Source organism: Gorilla gorilla, chromosome 21 (assembly GCF_029281585.2).
Source record: "Gorilla gorilla gorilla isolate KB3781 chromosome 21, NHGRI_mGorGor1-v2.1_pri, whole genome shotgun sequence".
NCBI classification, from domain to species: Eukaryota; Metazoa; Chordata; class Mammalia; order Primates; family Hominidae; genus Gorilla; species Gorilla gorilla.
This window is the reverse complement of record NC_073245.2, coordinates 44925190-44947289: the sequence shown is the minus strand read 5'-3', so window position 1 is coordinate 44947289 and position 22100 is coordinate 44925190. Positions and strand designations below refer to the sequence as shown.

General features: G+C 46.6%; 1 protein-coding gene across 3 annotated transcripts in view; it reads left to right on the top strand.

The window, feature by feature from the left end:
- Positions 1-13347, top strand: part of COMMD7 (COMM domain containing 7) — a 39758-nt gene extending 26411 nt beyond the window's left edge. For 2 of the 3 annotated variants that reach the window (XM_031004974.3, XM_031004976.3), the window contains exons 4-9: positions 9331-9387; positions 9471-9508; positions 11158-11248; positions 11578-11627; positions 11999-12047; positions 12609-13347. In XM_031004974.3, the coding sequence (XP_030860834.2) occupies positions 9331-9387; positions 9471-9508; positions 11158-11248; positions 11578-11627; positions 11999-12047; positions 12609-12685 (362 nt within the window). In that variant the 3' untranslated portion in view covers positions 12686-13347. Of the gene's footprint in view, positions 1-9330; positions 9388-9470; positions 9509-11157; positions 11249-11577; positions 11628-11998 lie in introns of all 3 variants that reach the window. The other variant, XM_031004972.3, reaches the window with a different exon arrangement.
- The last annotated feature ends 8753 nt before the right edge of the window (positions 13348-22100 follow it).

The following is a 22100-nucleotide window of genomic DNA, read 5'->3' as shown; positions in this document are numbered from 1 at the left end:
AATATTATGATTGTCATTATTATTATGTGTTATCTCCTAGCTGAGATTACAGATAACTTGGCAGTAGGGCCACTATTTAAGCCTGTCTTTAATTAATTAATTAATTAATTTTTGATTAATTTTTTTTTTGAGACAGAATCTCGCTCTGTCACCCAGGTTGGAGTGCAGTGGCGTGATCACAGTTCACTGCAGCCTTGTCTACCTGAGCTCCAGTAAGCCTCCGACCTCAGCCTCCCAAGTAGCTGGGACCACAGGTGCATGCCACCACTCCTGGCTGATTTTTGTATTTTTGGTAGAGACAGGGTTTCGCCATGTTTCCTAGGCTGGTCTTGAACTCCTGAGTTCAAGCAGTCCACCTGCCTCAGCCTCCCAAAGTGCTGAGATATAGGAATGAGCCATCACGCCTGGCCGCCTGTTTTTTAATTTTATTTTATTCTTTTTGTTTGTTTGTTTTTTTGAGACTGGGTCCGGCTGTGTTGCCCAGGCTGGAGTGCAGTGGCACAGTCTCTGCTCACTATAGCCTTGACTTCCTGAGCTTCAGTGAGCCTCCCACCTCAGCCTCCCGAGTAGCTGGGACCACAAGTGCATGCCACCACTCCCGGCTAATTTTTGTAATTTTTGTATATTTTGGTAATTTTGGTACAAAAATTTTGTATTTTTGTATTTTGTAAATTTTGTATTTTGGTAGAGACAGGGTTTTGCCATGTTTCCTAGGCTGGTCTTGAACTCCTGAGTTCAAGCAGTCCACCTGCCTCAGCCTCCCAGAGTGCTGGGATATAGGCATGAGCCACCTAGCCTGGCTGCCTGTTTTTTTATTATTATTATTATTATTTTTTGAGACTGGGTCTGGCTGTGTTGCCCAGGCTGGAGTGCAGTGGCACAATCTCTGCTTACTGCAGCCTCGACCTCCCCAGGCTCAGCCACCCTGCTTGGTCACCTGTTTTTATTTCATTTATTTATTTATTTATTTATTTTTTTATTTTTATTTTTATTTTTTTGAGACAGAGTCCCACTCCGTTGCCCAGGCTGGAGTGCAGTGGCGCAGTCTCGGCTCACTGCAACTACTGCCTCCTGGGTTCAAGCGATTCTCCTGCCCCTCAACCTCCTGAGTAGCTGGGATTACAGGCATGCACCACTACACCTGGCTAATTTTTGTTGTTGTTGTTGTTGTTGTTGTTGTTGTTGTTGTTTGAGATGGAGTCTCACTCTGTTGCCCAGGCTGGAGTGCAGTGGTACGATCTCGGCTCACTACAACCTCCACCTCCTGGGTTCAAGCGATTATTCTACCTCAGCCGCCTGAGTAGCTGGGACTACAGCCATGCACCACCGTGCCCGGCTAATTTTTGTATTTTTAGTAGAGACGAGGTTTCACCATATTGGCCAGGCTGGCCTCGAACTCCTGCCCTCGTGATCTGCCCACCTCAGCCTCCCAAGGTGCTGGGACTACAGGTATGAGCCACCGTGCCTGGCCTTAATTTTTTGTATTATTAGTAGAGACGGGGTTTCACCATATTGGCCAGGCTGGTCTCGAACTCCTGACCTCAGGTGATCCACTTGCCTCGGCCTCCCAAAGTGCTGGGATTACAACCACTGTGCCCGGCCGTATTTTTATTTTAATACTTAGCAAGATATCTGGCCCCTGTGGGTGATCCGTAACCGATTTTTATTTTATTTTTTTATGAAAAGGAGGTAACTCCCCTTCCCCACTCCCCAACGAGTTCTTTCTAGCAACGTACACACAAAAAAGAATAATCAGCAATGAAATGTAGTCATAAGTGGCATTTAATCAAACATTGAACTAAATTCCCCAGGACCGCCAGCCTCATGCACCACCCTACTATTTTTCTCCATGACACTTTCCCCCTTCTTTTTTGGGGGTTTTTTTCGTTTTTGTTTTTAAGACAGAGTCACACTCTATTGCCCAGGCTGGAGTGCAGTGGCACGATCTCGGCTCACTGCAGCCTCCACCTCCTGGGTTCAAGCGATTCTCCTGCCTCAGCCTCCCAAGTAGCTGCGATTACAGGCGCTCACCACCACACTCAGCTAATTTTTGTATTTTAGTAGAGATGGGGTTTCACCATGTTGGCCAGGCTGGTCTTGAACTCCTGACCTTGAGATCCACCTGCCTCGGCCTCCCAAAGTGCTGGGATTACAGGCATGAGCCACCATGCCCAGCCTCCCCCTTCTTATACCCTGTATGGCTTATGTTTTACGTTATTGCTGTGGTCTTTCTCCTGCCAGTAGAATGGAAGCCTCATAAGGGCAGAGATTGTTGTCTGTTCAGTTCATTGATGTTTCCCAGCATCTAGCACAGTGCGGGCACATGGCAGTGCTCAGCAAATGTGCGTGTGTGACTACGGACCTCTGTTCTCTGTGAGCCTCACAGGGTGGCTTCAGCTGGTCAGCCTTCGGGGTCAGTATTGACTGGATGAAAGCAGCTCTCCATCCTCTCCCATCTGCTTCCAGGAGTTTTCACCAAGCCTGTGTCCATTCCTTGGGCTCCCATTTGTACACTGAATAAGAACAATGTTTGCTGTTTTTCCAACCGTCTTGGCAAAACTGAAATCGTCACCCTCACTTCCCTTTGTTTTGTCCTTCATATTGTTTGACAGCTTTGAGGGTTTGGCTAAGGCAGCAGTTCTGGTGAAAATTGGTGCCTGTTGCCGGGCGCATTGGCGCACGCCTGTAGTCCCAGCACTTTAGGAAGCCGAGGCGGGTGGATCACCTGAGGTCAGTTCACAACCAGCCTGACTAACGTGGTGAAAGCCCGTCTCTACTAAATACAAAAAAAAATAGCCGGGCATGGTGGCGCATGCCTGTAATCCCAGCTACTTGGGAGGCTGAGACAGGAGAATCTCTTGCACCTGGGAGGCGGAGGTTGCAGTGAGCTGAGATTGCGCCACTGCGCTCCAGCCTGGGTAACAAAAGTGAAACTCTGTCTCAAAAAAAAAAAAAAAAAAGAAATTAAAAAAGAAAGAGGACGGGCACAGTGGCTCACGCCTGTAATCCCAGCACTTTGGGAAGCCAAGGCAGGCGGATCACGAGGTCAGGAGATCGAGACCATCCTGGTCTCTACTAAAAATACAAAAAATTAGCCGGGCGTGGTGGTGCGTGCCTATAGTCCCAGCTGCTTGGGAGGGTGAGGCAGGAGAATCGCCTGAACCTGGGAGGCGGAGGTTGCAGTGAGCCAAGATTGCACCACTGCATTCCAGTCTGGGGGACAGAGTGAGACTCTGTCTCAAAAAAAAAAAAAAAAAAAAAAGGCTCCGTGTCAAAAAAAAAAGCCTCCGTGTCAAAAAAAAAAGGGACCATCTCAAAGTTATCTGTGTTTGAAGAAGGATGTTCTTAAATTTCCCCACGTGTCATGTTCTGCTGACTGCAGCTGTTGGAGTTTACACAATTTTCTTTTCTTTTTTTTTTTAAAGGTCTGGGGTACATGTGCAGGGTGTGCAGGTTTGTTACATAGTATGCCATGGTGGTTTGCTGCACCTGTCAACCCATCACCTAGGTTTTTTTTTTTTTAATTTGAGACGGAATCTTGCTCTGTCACCAGGCTAGAGTGCAGTGGCGCGATCTTGGCTCACTTCAACCTCTGCCTCCTCGGTTCAAGCAATTCTCCTGCCTCAGCCTCCTAAGTAGCTGGGACTACAGATGCATGCCACCATGCCCAGCTAATTTTTATACTTTTTAGTAGATACGGAGTTTCACTACATTGTCCAGGATGGTCTCGATCTCTTTTTTTTTTTTTTTTTTTTGAGACGGAGTCTTGTTCTGTGGCCCAGGCTGGAGTGCAATGGCACGATCTCAGCTCACCGCAACCTCTGCCTCCCGGGTTCAAGCGATTCTCCTGTCTCAGCCTCCTGAGTAGCTGGGATTACAGGCGCCTGCCACCACGCCCGGCTAATTTTTGTATTTTTAGTAGAGATGGGGTTTCATCATGTTGGTCAGGCTGGTCTCGAACTCCTGACCTCATGATCTGCCCGCCTCGGACTCCCAAAGTGCTGGGATTACAGGCATGAGCCATCGTGCCCAGCCCTCAGTCTCGATCTCTTGACCTCGTGATCCACCCACCTCAGCCTCCGAAAGTGCTGGGATTACAGGCATGAGCCACCACACCCAGCCCATCACCTAAGTATTAATCCCAGCATGGAATAACTATTTTTCCTAATGCTATCCCTCCCCCCACCCCACCCTCCAAGAGGCCCCACACAATTTTCATTCTCTCTGACATAAGGTCAAATGTTGCAGGTCTGTCTTATCGCTGGCATTTGCTTAGGACAAAGGAATCACCACAGGAAAAAGCTGAAAAAGAAGTTAAGAGCTTGAGGCCTAGCATGATGCCAATCCATGTTTCAAGTCTGGCCTCTGCCCTCCAGAGGTAACTTCAGGATGGAGAGCTTGCTCTTCCATCCCTGCAGCTTTGTTGACTTCATTGTCAGCAACTGTCAAGGCATTGCCTGATACCGCAGCACCAAGATAGCGTCTGAGAATGACCTGGTGTAGAAAGAACTTGGTGTGGGGACCCTCTGGCCTATAAGCCACTTGGCTCTGTCAGTTGCTGACTGTTGTGGCCTTGTTCGTTTAACTGTTTCCTTTTTTTTTTTTTTTTTTAAGTAACAATTTTTTTATTTTAGACAGAGTCTCACTCTGTCGTCCAGGCTGGAGTGCAGTGGTGTGATCTCGGCTCACTGCAACCTCTGCCTCCCAGGTTTAAGCAATTCTCCTGCCTCAGCCTCCCAAGTAGCTGGGACTACAGGCATGTGCCACCACGCCCAGCTAATTTTTGTATTTTTAGTGGAGACGGGGTTTCACCATGTTGACCAGGCTGGTCTCAAACTCCTGACCTCAAGTGATCCACCCGCCTCAGCCTCCCAAAGTGCTGGGATTGCGGGCATGAGCCACCACGCCCGGCCAAAGTAACACTTATTTTTATTTATTTATTTTTAGAGATAGAGTCTTGCTCTGTCACCCAGGCTGGAGTGAAGTGGTGCCATCATGGCTCACTGCAGCCTCAAACTTCTGAGCTCAAGCGATCCTCCTATTTTAGCCTCCTGAGCAGCTGGATTACAGGTGTGCACCTCCACAGCCAAGTAATTTTTTATTTTTATTTTTGTAGAGGCAGGGTTTTGCTATGATGCCCAGGCTAGTCTCAAATTCCTAGCCTCAAGCAATCCTCTCACCTCAGCTTCCCAAAGTGCTGGGATTATAGGTGCCTTTCCTTTTTTTCTTGACATTATATTATGCAGATTGGTCCATCAAGAGCTACTGAGCTACATCTATTTTTTTTTTTTTTTTTTTTTTGAGATGAGGTCTCACCCTGTTACATAGGCTGGAGTGCAGTGATGCAATTATGGTTCACTCAACCTCCTGGGCTCAGCCTCCTGGGCTCAAGCCATCCTCCCACCTCAGCCTCCTGGGTAGCTGGGACCACAGGCCTGTGCCACTATACCTTGCTAATTTTTTTATTTTGTAGAGATGGGGTCTCCCTGTATTGCCCAGACTGGTCTTGAACCCCTGGGCTCAGGTATCCTCCCACCTCAGCCTCCCAAAGTGCTGGGATGACAGCACTTGGCCTTACATAATTTTTTTAAAGCCTGGATAGCAATCCATTGTAAGGATTCTTGAATTCAACGTGCTTTTATTGAGTGCCAACCAATAAACTTTGCCAGGCATTTCTCTCAGAGCTTGGGACACAGCAGTAGGCAAAATGAGCCTAGTCTTTGTTCTTATCAAGCTCGTGTTCTAGTGGAAAAATTGATAATAAATATATAATATAAAGTTGGGTAGTTATAAATGCAATGCAGAATATCCCACAGCATTATACGAGTATGAGTAAAGGGCAGTGCTATTTAAATTAGAATGAGGCTGGGATTGGCAGCTCATGCCTGTAATCCCAGCATTTTGAGAGGCCAAGGTGGGAGTATTGCTTGAGTGCAGGAGTTTGAGACTGGCAAGATAGTGAGACTCTATCTCTAGAAAAAAAAATTAAAAATTAGTCAAGCATTGTGGAGCATGCCTGTAGTCCCAGCTACTTAGGAGCCTGAGGTGGGAGGATCCATTAAGCCCAGGAGGTCAAGGCTGTAATGAGCTGTGATTACACCACCGCACTCCAGCCTGGGTGACAGAATGAGATTAAAAAAAAAAAAAAAAGTAAAAAAAGAAAAAATGTGAAATAGAATGGTCGGGTATCCTTTCTGAGGAGGTAAGAGTCAGGCAGAACCCTGAATGAAGCGAAGGGATGAGCTATGTGCAGAGAACTGCAAGGGCAAATGGCCAGGGGTAGAAAGCTGTCTGGCATGTTCTAAAAATAGCACAGTAAGTAAGGGAGAGAGCCTAGGGGTTCTAAGAGGAGGCCAGAGCATGCAGGGTATTGTATAACCTTTGGATTTTACTGTGAGTGAAATAGGAGATAGTAGAGGGTTTTGAGCAGAAAAAAAGCATGGTCTGACCTGAGGTTTTTGTTTGTTGTTTTTGTCATCGTTTGTTTTTGAGACGGAGTCTCGCTCTGTCGCCCAGGCTTGAGTGCAGTGGCAGATCTCGGCTCACGGCATCCTCCATCTCCCAGGCTCAGATGATTCTCCTGCCTCACCCTCCTGGCTAATTTTGTAACAGGCGCCCAGCCTGTTTTTTTTTTTGTTTTGTTTTGTTTTGTTTTTTGAGACAGAGTCGCTCTGTTTGCCAGGCTGTAATGCAGTGGCGCCATCTCTGCTCACTGCACCCTCAGCCTCCCAAGTAGCTGGGACTACAGGCGCATGCCACCACACCTGGCTAATTTTTGTACTTTTAGTAGAGACGGGGTTTTGCCATGTTGGCCAGGCTGGTCTCGAACTACTGACCTCAAGTGATCCATCCCCTCAGCCTCCCAAAGTGCTGGGATTACAGGCGTGAGCCACGGTGCCTGGTCTCTCCATGACCTTTCATCCCTACTATCCACATTGCTAAAGAGCTTCCCCTGTATATCTCAGTGCACTTTTGGGTGCAGCTTGGTTGGGTGAATTCTTGGCAGTGCAATTCTTGACTATCTACATTTGCCAAATTTTCTCCCAAAAATGCTTCCTGGTAAACTAAGTTAAAATAATAGCTGGGCATGGTGGCTCATGTCTGTAATCCCAGCACTTTGGGAGGCCAAGGTGGGTGGATTGCTTGAGGTCAGGAGTTTGAGACCAGCCTGGGCAACATGGCAAGACCCTGTCCCTACAAAAATTCAAAAAATTAGCTGGGCGTCGTGGCACACGCCTGTAGTCCCAGCTATGTGAGAGGCTGAGGTGGGAGGATTGCTTGAGCCCCACCCACCCACCCCGGGGTGGTAGGAGGTGAGCTGAGATTGCCCAACTGCACTCCAGCCTGGCAATCTCAGAGTGAAACCCTGTCTCACTGTCTCAAAAAAAAAAAAAGTTACAATAATAAAGCCCAGTGTTTGGGGATTGTCAAATAAAGCATTGGATTTGAATTGGATATAAACTAAGACACTGTATTCATGGTAGTTAGGAGTTAATTGGATTGGCTGGGAAGTAGCCACCTTCTCAGAGGGCCTTTATGGCTAAGGTTTCCCGGGGTCTTGCCTTTTTTATTCCGTGTGGCTTCCTTGCTCAGTCTGATTTTGGAGATAAAAGATTTCCTCCCTTTGTTTATATGGTTGATTTTACCGGTCCAACAGCCTTTAGGATTGTTTTTCTGGAGTGAGGTGGGGGTGGGGACTTGGGTTTTGGGTATAGGTTCAGGGCCTTCCCTTGATGGTGGTGGGCATCTTCCTATTCTTTAATTAGTCATTTTCTGGTGAACTAAAAAGTGGAAAATTTGAGAGTGGTTGCCAAATTGTGACTGGGGATGTAGACTGCAGGTTAAACATTGAGAAGCCCAGATTGCTGGCTTTGTTTTCAGGAATTGGAGCCTAGCAAAACAAGGTGACCACCACAGGGGAGTGTTCCTAGGGCTTCTGAGAAGTTTTGACAGCCCCTCTGGAAGTGACTTGTGAATTGTAGAGGTTAGTCTGTTTAGTCCATCTTGGCGTACTGTGTGAAAGCTAATTTCTTAGGACAACGCCATCCAATAGAACTTTCTTTGCAGATGTAAATGGTCTGTAATCTTCAGTGTTCAGTACAATGGTCGCTGGCCTTGTGTGACTGTTTGACACAGGAAATAGCTAGTGAGACTGAGGAATGGAATTTTAAATTTTATTTAATTAAAATTTGCATAACCACATGCAATAGTGGCTACATAATGCATTGTGGAGCTCTAGGTGGTTGCCCCCTGTGCCCAATCTGACATTACACTCCCCTGCCTCTTGCTCCAGGAATTCGTATCCTTACTCATTCCTCAGACCAGTTGCTCCATCCCCAAGTCCGTGAAGTCTTTTCTGTTGTCTCTGACTTCTCTCACACTGGTTGGAGGGATAAATAATTGTGTTGTACAATTAAAAAAAAAAATATGTGCCAGGCATGGTGGCTCTCACCCCTTTAATCCTAGCACTTTGGGAGGCCAAGGTGAGCAGATCACTTGAGGTCAATAGTTCAAGACCAGCCTGGTCAACATGGTAAAACCCAGTCTCTACTAAAAATACAAAAATTGGTTGGGTGTGGTGGCGCACACCTGTAGTCCCAGCTTTTCAGGAGGCTGAGGCATGAAAATCACTTGAACCCAGGAGGTGTAGGTTGCAGTGAGCCGAGATGGCGCCACTGCACTCCAGCCTGGGTGACAGAGCGAGACTCCATCTCAAAAAATATATATATATATTTTGAGATAAATATATATATATTTTGAGATAAGTATATATATATATATATATATATTTTTTTTTTTTTTTTTTGAGACGGAGTCTCACTCTGTCGCCCAGGCTGGAGTGCAGTGGCACGATCTCGGCTCACTGCAAGCTCCGCCTCCCAGGTTCACACCATTCTCCTGCCTCAGCCTCCCGAGTAGCTGGGACTATAGGTGCCTGCCACCACGCCTGGCTAATTTTTTTTTTTTTTTTTTGTATTTTTAATAGAGACAGGGTTTCACCATGTTAGCCAGGATGGTCTCGATCTCCTGATGTCATGATCCACCTGCCTCGGCCTCCCAAAGTGCTGGGATTACAGGCTTGAACTACCGTGCCCGGCAAAAATAAATATATTTTTTAAATAAAATAAATAAATTTTAAAATGTACTGTCTTTCTTGTTTTCTGGTCATTTTGGATGCTATTTCCCCGTGGCTGGATTGAGATCTTGGAGCTGGCCAGTCTTTGGGTGTTCCTTTTGTCCTTTAGGTCACATAGGTTGTGCCCATTAAATACTTATTGCTGACTAATTCACTGGTCTGCCTTTCTAACTGATTTCTCCCCTGCCTCCCAGGTGCTTTGAAGAAGAGTCTCACAGCCAAGCAGGTCCAGGCAGATTTCATAACTCTGGGTAGGTCATTGGCCAAGGTTGCTCAGGGTGACTGGCTTCTGAGGCTTTTTATTATGTTAATATCTCCTTCTGTTCTCTTATAGGTCTTAGTGAGGAGAAAGCCACTTACTTTTCTGAAAAGGTATAATTCCTCTTAATCAAGGTTAATGGCTGATTAAGATCCCTTGCTTTTCTTTCTTTCTTTTTTTTTTTTTTTTGAGATGAAGTCTCATTCTGTCCAGGCTGGAGTGCAGTGGTAGTGTGTGATCTCAGCTCACCACAACCTCTGCCTCTCAGGTTCAAGTGATTCTTCTGCCTCAGCCTCCCGAGTAGCTGGGACTACAGGCACATGCCACCATGCCCAGCTAATTTTTTGTATTTTTAGTAGAGACGGGGTTTCGCTGTGTTAGCCAGGCTGGTCTCGAACTCCTGACCTTGTGATCCACCCACCTTGGCCTCCCAACGTGCTGGGATTACAGGCGTGAGCTACTGTGCTCAGCCTCTTTCTTTCTTTTCTTTTTTTTTTTTTTTTTGAGACAGAGTTTCGCTCTCGTTGCCCAGGCTAGAGTGCAACGGCACAATCTCGGCTCACTGCAACCTCCATGTCCTTGGTTCAAGCAATTCTCCTGCCCCAGCCTTCCAAGTAGCTGGGATTACAGGCATGTGCCACCATGCCTGGCTAATTTTGCATTTTTAGTAGAGACGGGGTTTCACCATGTTGGTCAGGCTGGTCTTGAACTCCCGACCTCAGGTGATCCACCTGCCTCAGCCTCTGAAAGTGCTGGGACTATAGTCGTGAACCACCATGGCCAGCCCCTTGCTTTTATATCATGAAGAGAGAAAACAATGGGAAATGCCAAGTAAGGCCAAACCACCTATCAGTATCATCATTTCCCCAGCCTAAGGTTTTCATTTGGCTTCAAGCGCATGTCATACACACAGCTTTAACCAGCACTATTCAGTGTATCTCTAATCATTTCTCCTGATTTGACCTAGTCAAAAATCTGCCCATTTTCACGGATCAGGAGAGGACTTACTTGTAAAAATATACCTCCTACTGGCCAGGCCCGGTGGCTCACGCCTGTAATCCCAACACTTTGGGAGGCCAAGGCGGGCGGATCACGAGGTCAGGAGATCGAGATCATCCTGCCTAACACGGTGAAACCCCATCTCTACTAAAAATATAAAAAATTAGCTGGGCATGGTGGTGGGCGCCTGTGGTCCCAGCTACTTGGGAGGCTGAGGCAGGAGAGTGGCATGAACCCAGGAGGTGGAGCTTGCAGTGAGCCGAGATCACGCCACTGCACTCTAGCCTGGGCAACAGAGCGAGACTCCATCTCAAAGAAAAAAAAAAAAAAATATATATATATATATATATGTATATATATGCCTCCTACTTTCTCCAATTCACTGCTCTCAGATGTCACTGTGACAACAATAGAGAAAAATAACAAGTGACTGATTGAGAACTTACCCTGAAGACCCCAGTCTTGCAATTGTCTAGTAGAAGCCATGTGGGGGCCAGTATGATGGCAGCACTGTTTTTTTTCCAAGATGGATTAAATCTTGGAATGAAAAATACAACATTAATGTTGTGGTCTGCCACTCTGTGCCCTCCTCCATCCCTAGGTATGTGCATATGGACTGAGCCCTTCGTTCTGCACCCTCCCCACTATCTTCTGCACCCTCCCCACTATCTGTGTCAATGCTAAATATTGCAATGTTTAGGGCAGGATGGAGAGGGGGAGATTTTCCTATTGTAATTGATTTTGTCTTTTGCTTTTGTTCCAGTGGAAGCAGAATGCTCCCACCCTTGCTCGATGGGCCATAGGTCAGACTCTGATGATTAACCAGCTCATAGATATGGAGTGGAAATTTGGAGGTAACTAGTTACAACCAGTCCTGGGTTATTTGGGTGGTACAGGGTTGGGGTGCAGAGGCTGTGACACAGCCACTATGGGGAAGGCATGACCTAGTCCCTAGCACTGTTGGGGCAGCAGCTGCTAGTTTGTATTCTGTCCACATTCAGTAGCTGTTTCATGGCTCTGGATAAGTTGACTTTCCAAAAGCACACCTTGCTGCCCTCATACTTGCCCCCACATGGCTTCTGCTGGACAACTGCAAAACTGGGGTCTTCAGGGTCAGTCCTCAATCAGTCACTTGTTATTTCTCTCTCTCTCTCTGTTTTTTTTTTTTTTTTTTTTGTCACAGTGACATCTGGGAGCAGCGAATTGGAGAAAGTGGGAAGTATATTTTTACAAGTAAGTCTTCTCCTGATCCTTGAAAATGGGTAGATTTTTGACTTGGTTAAAAATTATCAAATCTACATTGGGTTAAATAGATATTTAAATGGACGTTTTACTGAAGTACCTTATATATCTCAGAGTAGTGTGGCCAGCTAAAGATGTGGTCACTAACATGCCTACTTTTAGATGAATAGATCCTAGTGTTATTCATTGATGCGTGATTGTTCCTGTAATCATGGGAATTGTTAGAATTTCCGGTGGTGGATGATCCAGACTGCTCCTGTATGACTCTCAGGTTGGAAGCTTAATTAAGTCAAAGGGTTTTAAGAATTTCTTTGCCCAGTTGTCATCATTTTAATTTAAATTATTTCTTTTTCTTTTATCAGCTAAAGTTGGTGGTTAAGAAAGGAAATCAAACCGAAAATGTGTATATAGGTGAGTCTGAATTCCCACTTGAGCCTCTTCACCTTTTTTGTGTTCTCTGCAGTCAGGGGCTGGTGGCGCTCACCACAAATCATGTCTCCTATAAAAACAGTCATCACCAGCTGTGGAGTAGCTGTTCCACTGCCTTTCCTCTCCTGAAAGATGGCACAAGGAGTGTTAGAAAGCCATTGGCAGGTTGGAGCCCCCACAGTTGAAGAGCCGTTTTGAAAAAGGGAAAGGGTGGGAACGGAATGGCTGGGATTGAAGAAGAAGGTTGACGAGCAAGAAGCTCTTGCCATAGAAGTCACATTGAACATCCCGAATGATACCCTTTCATCTCTTTGTGCCATGGAGCTGTGCCATTTGAACACTCACTCCCCTCTTTTTTTCCTTTGGAGCAGAGAACCTTCTGCATTCAAGTCTCTCAGTTATTATGATCAATTACCCATCAAGAGCTGCTTAGATATATTAAGCCAAAAAAGAAAAAAAAAATCCTCTGGGTGGAAATTAATTTTCTTGGATGATTCTGTGGAGTTGGAAACATTTATCTGAAGCTGAATTTTCTCTCCCCAGAATTAACCTTGCCTCAGTTCTACAGCTTCCTGCACGAGATGGAGCGAGTCAGAACCAGCATGGAGTGTTTCTGCTGATTTCTGTCCCTGCATCTCCCCTGGCCCCGTTCCCTGCCCTCCTCCCTTCCCTGGGTGACTGCTCTGAGAGGCACTTCACTCACAGGCCTGTGGGATGCTCCATGGGGCCCAGGTGCAAAGGGTTTCTGAAAAACAGCAGGATTAAGTACTGAAAGAGCCCAACACAATTACCCTGTAAACTCTCTGTTAGGGCAACCACCACCACCTGTCTTCCAGGACACATTTTAGATACTCTGACAGGCCACTGCATCTCGGATTCAGGGGAGAAAATAAGTTGTCACCTCCCCTTCAAAGTTCCAGAGTAAAGAAATGGTGCCATCATTCAAGATAACATGCTGATCACCCTCCTCCCAAAAAGCAAGAGCTTGTTTATGGCTGAGGAATCGGCGGATTGTCTGAATGACACATGTACAGAGCTCCCACGGATTTCTGCACACTCTGGGTCTGTGCTGGTGGAACATCGCCAATCAGTTCTTAATGAGGCACCTGTGTGTAAATACATGCTTGGTCTTCTCTGCAGAGAACTGAGGCTAAACTCTGTCCCTACTTCTGGTTTTGCCCTGTCATGTCGTAATGAGGCGGGCCTTTTGAGGCCATTTTAGTTTGAGTTAGAGCCAACCACCTCTGTTGGTTAGATGATGAATAAAAGGTTCTGAAGAAAAGGTCTGGATCCAGTTGTCTTTCTGCATGGATTAAAGAGTCGTGTACCTTGCAGAGAGCTAGTGCTTGCTCTTGTCTTTAAAAATTATCTTCCTGGTTTTGTGACGATCCCGGGTCTCCAGTGAAATTGGGTCTGTTCCAAAGTTGGAATTTGTAAGAGCAATTCCGGGGAAACTCAGGTTAAAAGCCACAGGAAAAAGCATAACATGTGAAATGCTTTGTGTACAGATGGCTTTAGCCCCGACCCTAGCATGTGACTTTTCCTGCTCCTCCTCCTCCACTACCCCTCCTCCTCAGAATTTTTTTTTTTTTTTGAGATGGAGTCTCACTCTGTCACCCAGGCTGGAGTGCAATGGCGGTATCTCGGCTCACTGCAAGCTCCGCCTCCCGGGTTCACGCCATTCTCCTGCCTCAGCCTCCTGAGTAGTTGGGACTACAGGCACCTGCCACCACACCCAGCTAATTTTTTGTATTTTTAGTAGAAAGGGGGTTTCACCATGTTAGCCAGGATGATCTCGATTTCTTGACCTCGTGATCTGCCCGCCTTGGCCTCCCAAAGTGCTGGGATCACAGGCGTGAGCCACCGCGCCTGGCAAATACCTCCTCAGAAATTTTATAAAGTTTTGAATAGCTAAAAGATGCCCATGATTAAAAGGTACAGTGTAAGGTAATAACCCCTCCCCACCACGGTTTCCCAGTTACCCAGTTCTCTTCCCCAGAGGTAGCCACTGTTATTAGTTTATTCTGTGTTCTGAAGACATTAACTGCATTTGCAAACAGATATGCATATGGTTTCACTTTTCTTCCCACACAAATGGTAGCATTATGTACCCACCGTCCTGCACCTTTCTTTTTTCCATTCAACTTGGAAATCGTTCCATATCAGAACACAGAGAACTGCGTCATTCTTGGTAACAAATGCACCGTTTTACTTCAAATGGATGATTTATTTAATCAGTTTCTTGCTGATGGGTGTCTAGGTTGTTCCCATTCTTTTTCTCTTACAAATAATGCCACAACAGAATATCCTTGTATATATGTTGTTTTGCACATATGGAAGTATGTTTATAAGGTAATTACATGGGTATGGAACTGCTGGGTGATAGAATATGTACATTTATCAAAGAGTATAAAAAAGAGTAAAACAAAAGGTTTCTTCTCCCTTGTCTCCCATTTACTTAATTCTCCCACTGGCCTGTTCCAATAGATAGCCTCTGTTGTTAGTTTCTTAGGTACCCTTCCACAGGTTTTTATTTTTCCCCACATAGAAACAATAGGGTCAGTCATGGTGGCTCACACCTGTAATCCCAGCATTTTTGGAGGCCGAGGCAGGAGGATTGCTTGAGGCCAGGAGTTTGAAACCAGCCTGGGCAACATGGGGAGACCCTGTCTCTACAAAAAATTTAAAAGTTTGCTGAACGTGGCTGGGCACAGTGGCTCACACCTGTAATCCCAGCACTTTGGCAGGCTGAGGCAGGCAGATCACGAGGTCAGGAGTTCAAGACCAGTCTGGCCAACATGGTGAAACTGCATCTCTACTAAAAATACAAAAATTAGCCAGTTGTGGTGGCAGGCACCTGTAATCCCAGCTACTGAGGAGTCTGAGGTAGGAGAATTGCTTGAACCTGGGAGGCAGAAGTTGCAGTGAGCCGAGATTGTACCACTGCACTCCAGCCTGGGCAACAGGCAAAACTCCATATTGGGAAAAAAAAAAAAATAATTGCTGAACTTGATGGTGTATGTCTGTTGTCCCAGCCACTTGAGAGGCTGGGGCAGAAGGATTAGTTGATCCTAGGAGTTAGAGGCTGCAGTGAGCTGCGATCAGTCATACCACTGCACTGCAGCCTGGGCGACAGAGTGAGACCCTGTCTCAAAAAATGAAAAAATAAACAACGTGAATTTTTATTTTTACACCCTTTTTTGTTTACACAGATAATTGCACACTGTACATACTTTTGTTAATACATCTAGGAGATCTTTCCGTATCATTACATAAAGAGTCTGCATCCCCTCCCTGTGGCTGTAGCATATTCAGTTTTGTGGATGGATCGTAACCAGCACGAGCAGTGTTTTTTGTTGTTGTTGTTTTTGTTGTTTTTTTAGATGGAGTCTCGCTCTGTCACCCAGGCTGGAGTGAAGCGGCACAATCTTGGCTCACTGCAGCCTCTGCCTCTTGGGTTCAGGCGATTCTCCTGCTTCAGTCTTCTGAGTAGCTGGGATTACAGGTGCATGCCAACACACCTGGCTAATTTTTTTTGTATTTTTAGTAGAGACGGGGTTTTGCCATGTTGGCCAGGCTGGTCTCGAGCTCCTGACCTCAGGTGATCCACCCGCCTCGGCCTCCCAAAGTGCTGGGATTACAGGCATGAGCCACTGCGCCTGGTCCAGTATGAGCAGTTTTGATAAATGGTGCCAGTGTTAATCACAGTTCTCAGAGAACAAAATCAACAGGATGTATGTGTACATATGTATATGTATATGTATATGTATTGGGGAGAGAGATTTTTATTTTAAAAGATTGGCTCACATGATTACAGTGACATGGTCAGTCTTCAGAGTAGACCAGCAGGCTGCAGATGCAGGAAGAGTTGCAGTTCAAAGGGTATCTACTAGCCAGGCACTGTGGCGCACACCTGTACTCCCAACTTCTTGGGAGGCCAAGGCAGGAGGATCACTTGAGCCCAGGAGTTCAAGACCAGTCGGAGCAATGGCGTGAGACCTTGTCTCTAAAAAAAATAGGAAAATAAAGGCTGTCTGCTGTCAGAATTCCTTGCTGGGGAGGAAGGGATAGGATGCCAGGCTTTTTTTTTTTTTTTTAAGGCTTTAACTGATTGGATGAGGCCCACGCACATTATGGAGAAGAATTTGCTATACAATAGGTCCCTCTGTATCCATGTTTTCATTTTCCCTGGTTTCATTTACTCACAGTCTGAAAATATTAGGTGGAAAATTCCAGAAATAATTTATAAGCTTTCAATTGCCTACCATCCTGAGTAGCATGATGAAATCTCATGCTGGCCCACTCCATCCTGGACACGAATTCATGTTGTGGTATGGGAATCAATCCTTTCTCCAGGGTACCCATGCTATATATGCTGTTAATCATTTAGTAGCAGGTACTGTTGTCAGATCGAGAAAAACATATGTATAGGGCTCGGGACTATCTGTGGGTTTAGGAATCTGCTAGGGGTCTTGGAACATATCCCACATGGATAAGGGGGGCCTGCTGTACTTAAAAGTCCACTGATTTTTTTTTTTTTTTTTTGAGATGGAGTCCCACTCTGTCGCCCAGGCTGGAGTCCCACTCTGTCGCCCAGGCTGGAGTTTAATGGCACAATCTCAGCTCAGTGCAACCTCTGCCTCCCAGGTTCAAGCGATTCTCCTGCCTCAGCCTCCTGAGTAGCTGGGATTACAGGTGTGTACTACCACGCCTGGCTAATTTTTGTATTTTTTTTTTTTAGTAGAGATGGGGTTTCACCATGTTGGTCAGGCTGGTCTCGAACTCCTGACCTCGTGATCTGCCCACCTCAGCTTCCCAAAGTACTGGGATTACAGGCGTGAGCCATCGCACCTGGCAAAAGTCCACTGATTTAAATGTTAGTGTCGGCTGGGCAAGGTGGCTCACGTCTGGAATCCCAGCCCTTTGGGAGGCTGAGACAGGTGGATCACGAGGTCAGGAGTTCAAGACCAGCCTGGCCAAGATGGTGAAACCCTGTCTCTACTAAAAATACAAAAATTAGCCGGGCGCTGTGGCAGGTGCCTATAATCCCAGCTACTTGGGAGACTGAGGCAAGAGAATCTAATTGCTTGAACCCGGGGGGCAGAGGTTGCAGTGAGCCGAGATTGTGCCACTGCACTTCAGCCTGGGTGACAGAGTGAGACTCCATCTCAAAAAAAAAAAAAAAAAAAAAAAAAAATTAGTGTCATCCATAAACACCTTCAGAAAAACATCTAGAATCGTGTTCGACCAACTCTCTAAGTACTGTGGTCCAGCCAAGTTGACACAAAATTAATCCTCACAGTGCCAAGTTGATCTCTACCTTCTTTCAATTTCTGCTTCCACCAGCAAGTTTACTGTCCAAAAGTTCCAAAGAGGAACAGATGAGTGCCTTTGAACAGTGTCCAGATATATTCATGAGTTTTCAGAGAGCCTCATGTAGCTTGAGACCATGAGAATCTAATGTATTAATAAAAAGAATTCACAAAAAAAGAAGTAAAAATAAAAAATTAGAAAAAAAAGTTCACAGAAAGTCAGAACAGGAAGGTACTTAAAATACAATCAATTTATTTATTATTATTTTTTTTTGAGATGGGGTCTTGCTCTGTTGTCCAGGCTAGAGTGCAGTGGTGTGATCTTGGCTCACTGCAACCTCTGCTTCCTGGGTTTAAGCGATTCTCCTGCCTCAGCCTCCCGAGTAGCTGGGACTACAGGTGCATTCCACCATGCCCGGCTAGATTTGTATTTTTAGTAGAGACAGGGTTTCGCTATATTGGCCAGGCTGGTCTTGAACTCCTTACCTTAGGTGATCTGCCTGCCTCGGCCTCCCAAAGTGCTGGGATTACAGGTGTGAGCCACTATGCCCGGCCAATACAATCTGTTTAAAACTCACTCATATTACAGATGGGGAAACTGAGGCCTGGAGACTGAAACTGTGGTCACTGGCCAGGGGTCAGACAGTGCTGTCCTGTGATCCATGGGGTCCTGTTTGATTCAGAAATGGGCTCCTGACACTAAAAGGGCTTCCAGCACGCCAAGCCATCTGGTGCAGGTCCAAGTCTGGGTGCTGTGTAAGAGTTGCACCCAGCTGGCCACCGGACAGATTCTGACCAGGGAGCTCCTTGCCCTGCCCAATTCAGCTGCTGCTGCCCCACCTGGATCACAACATTGGCTTCCTGATGGCCCCCCTGGAGTCTTCAGCCTCACAGCTTCCACAGTCCAGCCCATTTCCTCTGTGACCATTCTTATGCACAAGTCTCATGTCACCCAACAGATCCACTGCTCAGGGTTCTGCCAGGTGTCCAGAGGAAAGTCAGAACTCCTTAGAACACCCAGCCCTGACAACCTGGCCCTGCTGACCTCCTCCAATGCTCCATCTCCACTGCCTCCTGGCAGGCATCCTACTGGAGCATCTAGACTACCAGGCTGCTTACAGCCACCGAGCCATGATGCCATCTGCTTCTTCTCCCCTTGGGCTCACAGCGCTGCCCCACATTTCTAAAGGCCTCTCCTGATAGTTCTTGGCCATAATAAACACACCTTGGGCCCTCATTCCTCTGCTTCAGGGGTTAGGAGTGCAAGCTCTGAAGTCAGACTGCCTGGGGTTTCTTTTTTCACTTTGTAGAGAGCCGGGGGGCAGTCTCACTGTATTGCCCAGGCTGGTCTCAAACTCTTTGACTCAAGTGATTCTCCCGCCTCGGGCCTCCCAAAGCATCAAGATTACAGGTGTGAGCCACCGCACCCAGCCCTGCTTGGGTTTCAATACTGGCCTTTCTGCTTATTAACTGTGTGACCTTGGGCAAACTCCTTAACATCTGAGAACCTTAGTTTCCCCATTTGTAACAGGGTTATAATTCTCAGCTCACAAGGTTATTGGGGTAGATCACTTCACACAGAGCATGCTTAACTAACCAGTGAGCTACTTATTATCAAATCGTTGTAATTATTTGTTCCCAGGATTCTCTTTCCCACTAGCCCCTGAGTTTCTTTCTTTCTTTTGTGCGTGTGTGTGTGTGTGTGTGTGTGTGTGTGTGTGTGTGTTTTGTTTTGTCTTGTTTTTGAGACAGAGTCTTGCTCTCTTGCCCAGACTGGAGTCCAGTGGCACCATCTTGGCTCACTGCAACCCCCACTTCCAGGGTTCAAGCGATTCTTGTGCCTCAGCCACCTAAGTAGCTGGGATTACAGGCACCTGCCACCACACCCAACTAATTTTCATATTTTTAGTAGAGAAGGGTTTTGCCATGTTGACCAGGCTGTTCTCAAACTCCTGTGCTCAAGCGATCTGCCTGACTCGGCCTCCCAAAGTGCTAGAATTACAGGCGTGAGCCACCATGCCCAGCCCATGAGCTTCGTGATAGGAGACTTGCTTTTCAGCTCAATCACCCCTACAATCAGCATCATTCAGCCCCGCTCCTCCTCCCCAAGCCAGCCTTGGAACAGGTCCTGCCCTTTGTTGAAATGAAATGAGGCTGAGTGTAGAGCCTCCAGGGAAGCAATGTTAACAAACCTCCCTGGCTTTAGAAGAAGAAATCCAGGCCAGGTGTGGTGGCTCACACCCGTAATCCCTGCACTTTGGGAGGCCGAGGCAGGTGGATCACCTGAGGTCAGGAGTTCGAGACCAGCCTGGCCAACATGGTGAAACCCCCCCCCCCCCCATCTCTACTAAAAATACAAAAACTTAGCCAGGTATGGTGGCTCGTGCCTGTAGTCCCAGCTACTCCAGAGGCTGAGACACAAGAATTGCTTGAACCCGGGAGGCGAAGGTTGCAGTGAATTGAGATCCCGCCACTGCACTCCAGCCTGGGCGACAGAGTGAGGCTCTGTCTGGAAAAAAAAAAAAAAAAGGCCAGGGAAGTTGTTTTCATTGTGGGTCAGTTTTAACATAGATCACAGATAGCTCCACAGTGTAAGGGGGCCCTCTTCCCAGAGCAGTTGACTATCCTGCTCCATGACTCCACCAACATTCTTGGAGCGCCTCTTATGGGCAAAGGCTTTGCTAGGCCCTGGGGGAGGGAGTGATAAGCCCTGAACACAGATAACTGACAAGTTGTTTTTTCTTTTTTTCTTTCTTTCTTTTTTTTTTTTGAGACGGAGTCTTGCTCTGTCACCAGGCTGATGTGGCGCGATCTCGGCTCACTGCAACCTCTGACTCCCTGATTCAAGCGATTCTCCTGCCTCAGCCTCCCCAGTAGCTGGGATTACAGGCACGCGTCACACCACACCCAGCTAATTTTTGTATTTTTAGTAGAGGTGGAGTTTCACCGTGTTGGCCAGGATGGTCTCAATCTCCTGACCTCCTGATCCGCCTGCCTGGGCCTCCCAAAGTACTGGGATTACAGGCGTGAGCCACCACACTTGGCCAAGTTGTTTTTTCTATGTAAGAGTAGATTACATCCTCACTCCCATTTACAATAGTTCAGAGACCATTATGAACTCCAGAACTACTACAGTTCCTTTGCTGGATTGGAATTTTGTCACGAATATACTCTGTTGAATAAGGGGCATTGATCAGGCTCTGCACACTGTCAAGGGGCATTTTGCTGCAATGCTGGGGGATTTGGGCAGGATTTTTCTTACTGTTAGCACTGCACCTTTGCATTGATTCACTGTTCTTCCAATTCTGTTTAGAAATCTGCTGTCTGGTAATCTCACTTTTGATTGCAGTTTATTTGCTTTTGGAGTATAGTGTTCATTAGGATGGTAATAGTCTGGCCCAAGAGGAGATGAGCCAGAAATACCTGTATTCTTTCCCTGGAGGGAAGAGGACTGGCTTGGCTGGGATGGGAAGATCAAGTGGGGGGAGGGGGTGTTGATTGTTCAGTTCTTTTTTTTTTCTTTCATTTTTTCACTTTTTGGCCTATCATTCTTGTTTCCTATAACTGTTTAGTTCTGACACTATTGTTTATTTTTTACTATAGTGGCATTAAAAAAAGAACCTGGGGGCCGGGCACGGTGGCTCACGCTTGTAATCCCAGCACTTTGGGAGGCCGAAGCAGGTGGATCACAAGGTCAGGAGATCGAGAGCATCCTGGCTAACACAGGTGAAACCCCGTCTCTACTAAAAATATAAAAAATTAGCCAGGCATGGTGGCAGGCTCCTGTAGTCCCAGCTACTTGGGAGGCTGAGGCAGGAGAATGGCGTGAACCCAGGAGGTGGAGCTTGCAGTGAGCAGAGATCGCACTACTGCACTCCAGCCTGGGTGACAGAGCTAGACTTGTCTCAAAAAAAAAAAAAAAAGAAGAAGAAGCTGGGCCTGCCACAGTGGCTTACATCTGTAATCTCAGCCCTTTAGGAGGCCAAGGCAGGAGGATCATGTGAGGCCAGGAGTTCCAGACCAGCCTGGTCAACATAGCAAAACCCTGTCTCTACAAAAAACTTAAAAATTAGCCAGGTGTGGTGGCATGTGACTGTAGTCCTAGTTGCTCTGGAGGCTGAAGTGGGAGGATTGCTTGAGCCCAGAGTTAGAGGCTGCAGTGAGCCATGATCTGTGCCACTACACTCCAGCCTCATATTTAAAAAATAAAAATAAAAAAGCTGATGATGTTGTGGAAAGTCCTCAAATAGCCCAAGTGGTCAACTGCTCTCTTGTGGGACCAGCAACCTCACACATGAGCATTTGCCAGAGTGGAAAATGGCCTTTCTGAAAGACAGAGCACTCAACAACAAATATTTTTCTAAAGGATACTTGGTCTTTTCCAAGTTGCTTTATTTTTTTTTTTTGAGACAGAGTCTCATCCTATTGCCCGGGCTAGAGTGCAGTGGTGTGACCACGACCCACCGCAGCCTGGACCTCCTGGGCTCAGGTAATCCTCCCTGGTAGCTGGGATTACAGGCATGCGCCACTATGCCCAGCTATTTTTTTTTTTGTATTTTTTGTAGAGACAGGGTCTCACTCTGTTGCCAGGGCTGGTCTCAAACTCCTGGGCTCAAGGGATCCTCCTGCCTTGGTCTCCCAAAATGTTGAGATTATAGGCATGAGCCACCACACCTGGCTGGGGTTTTGTTTTTGTTTTTTTAACATTTGTCACATTTCACAA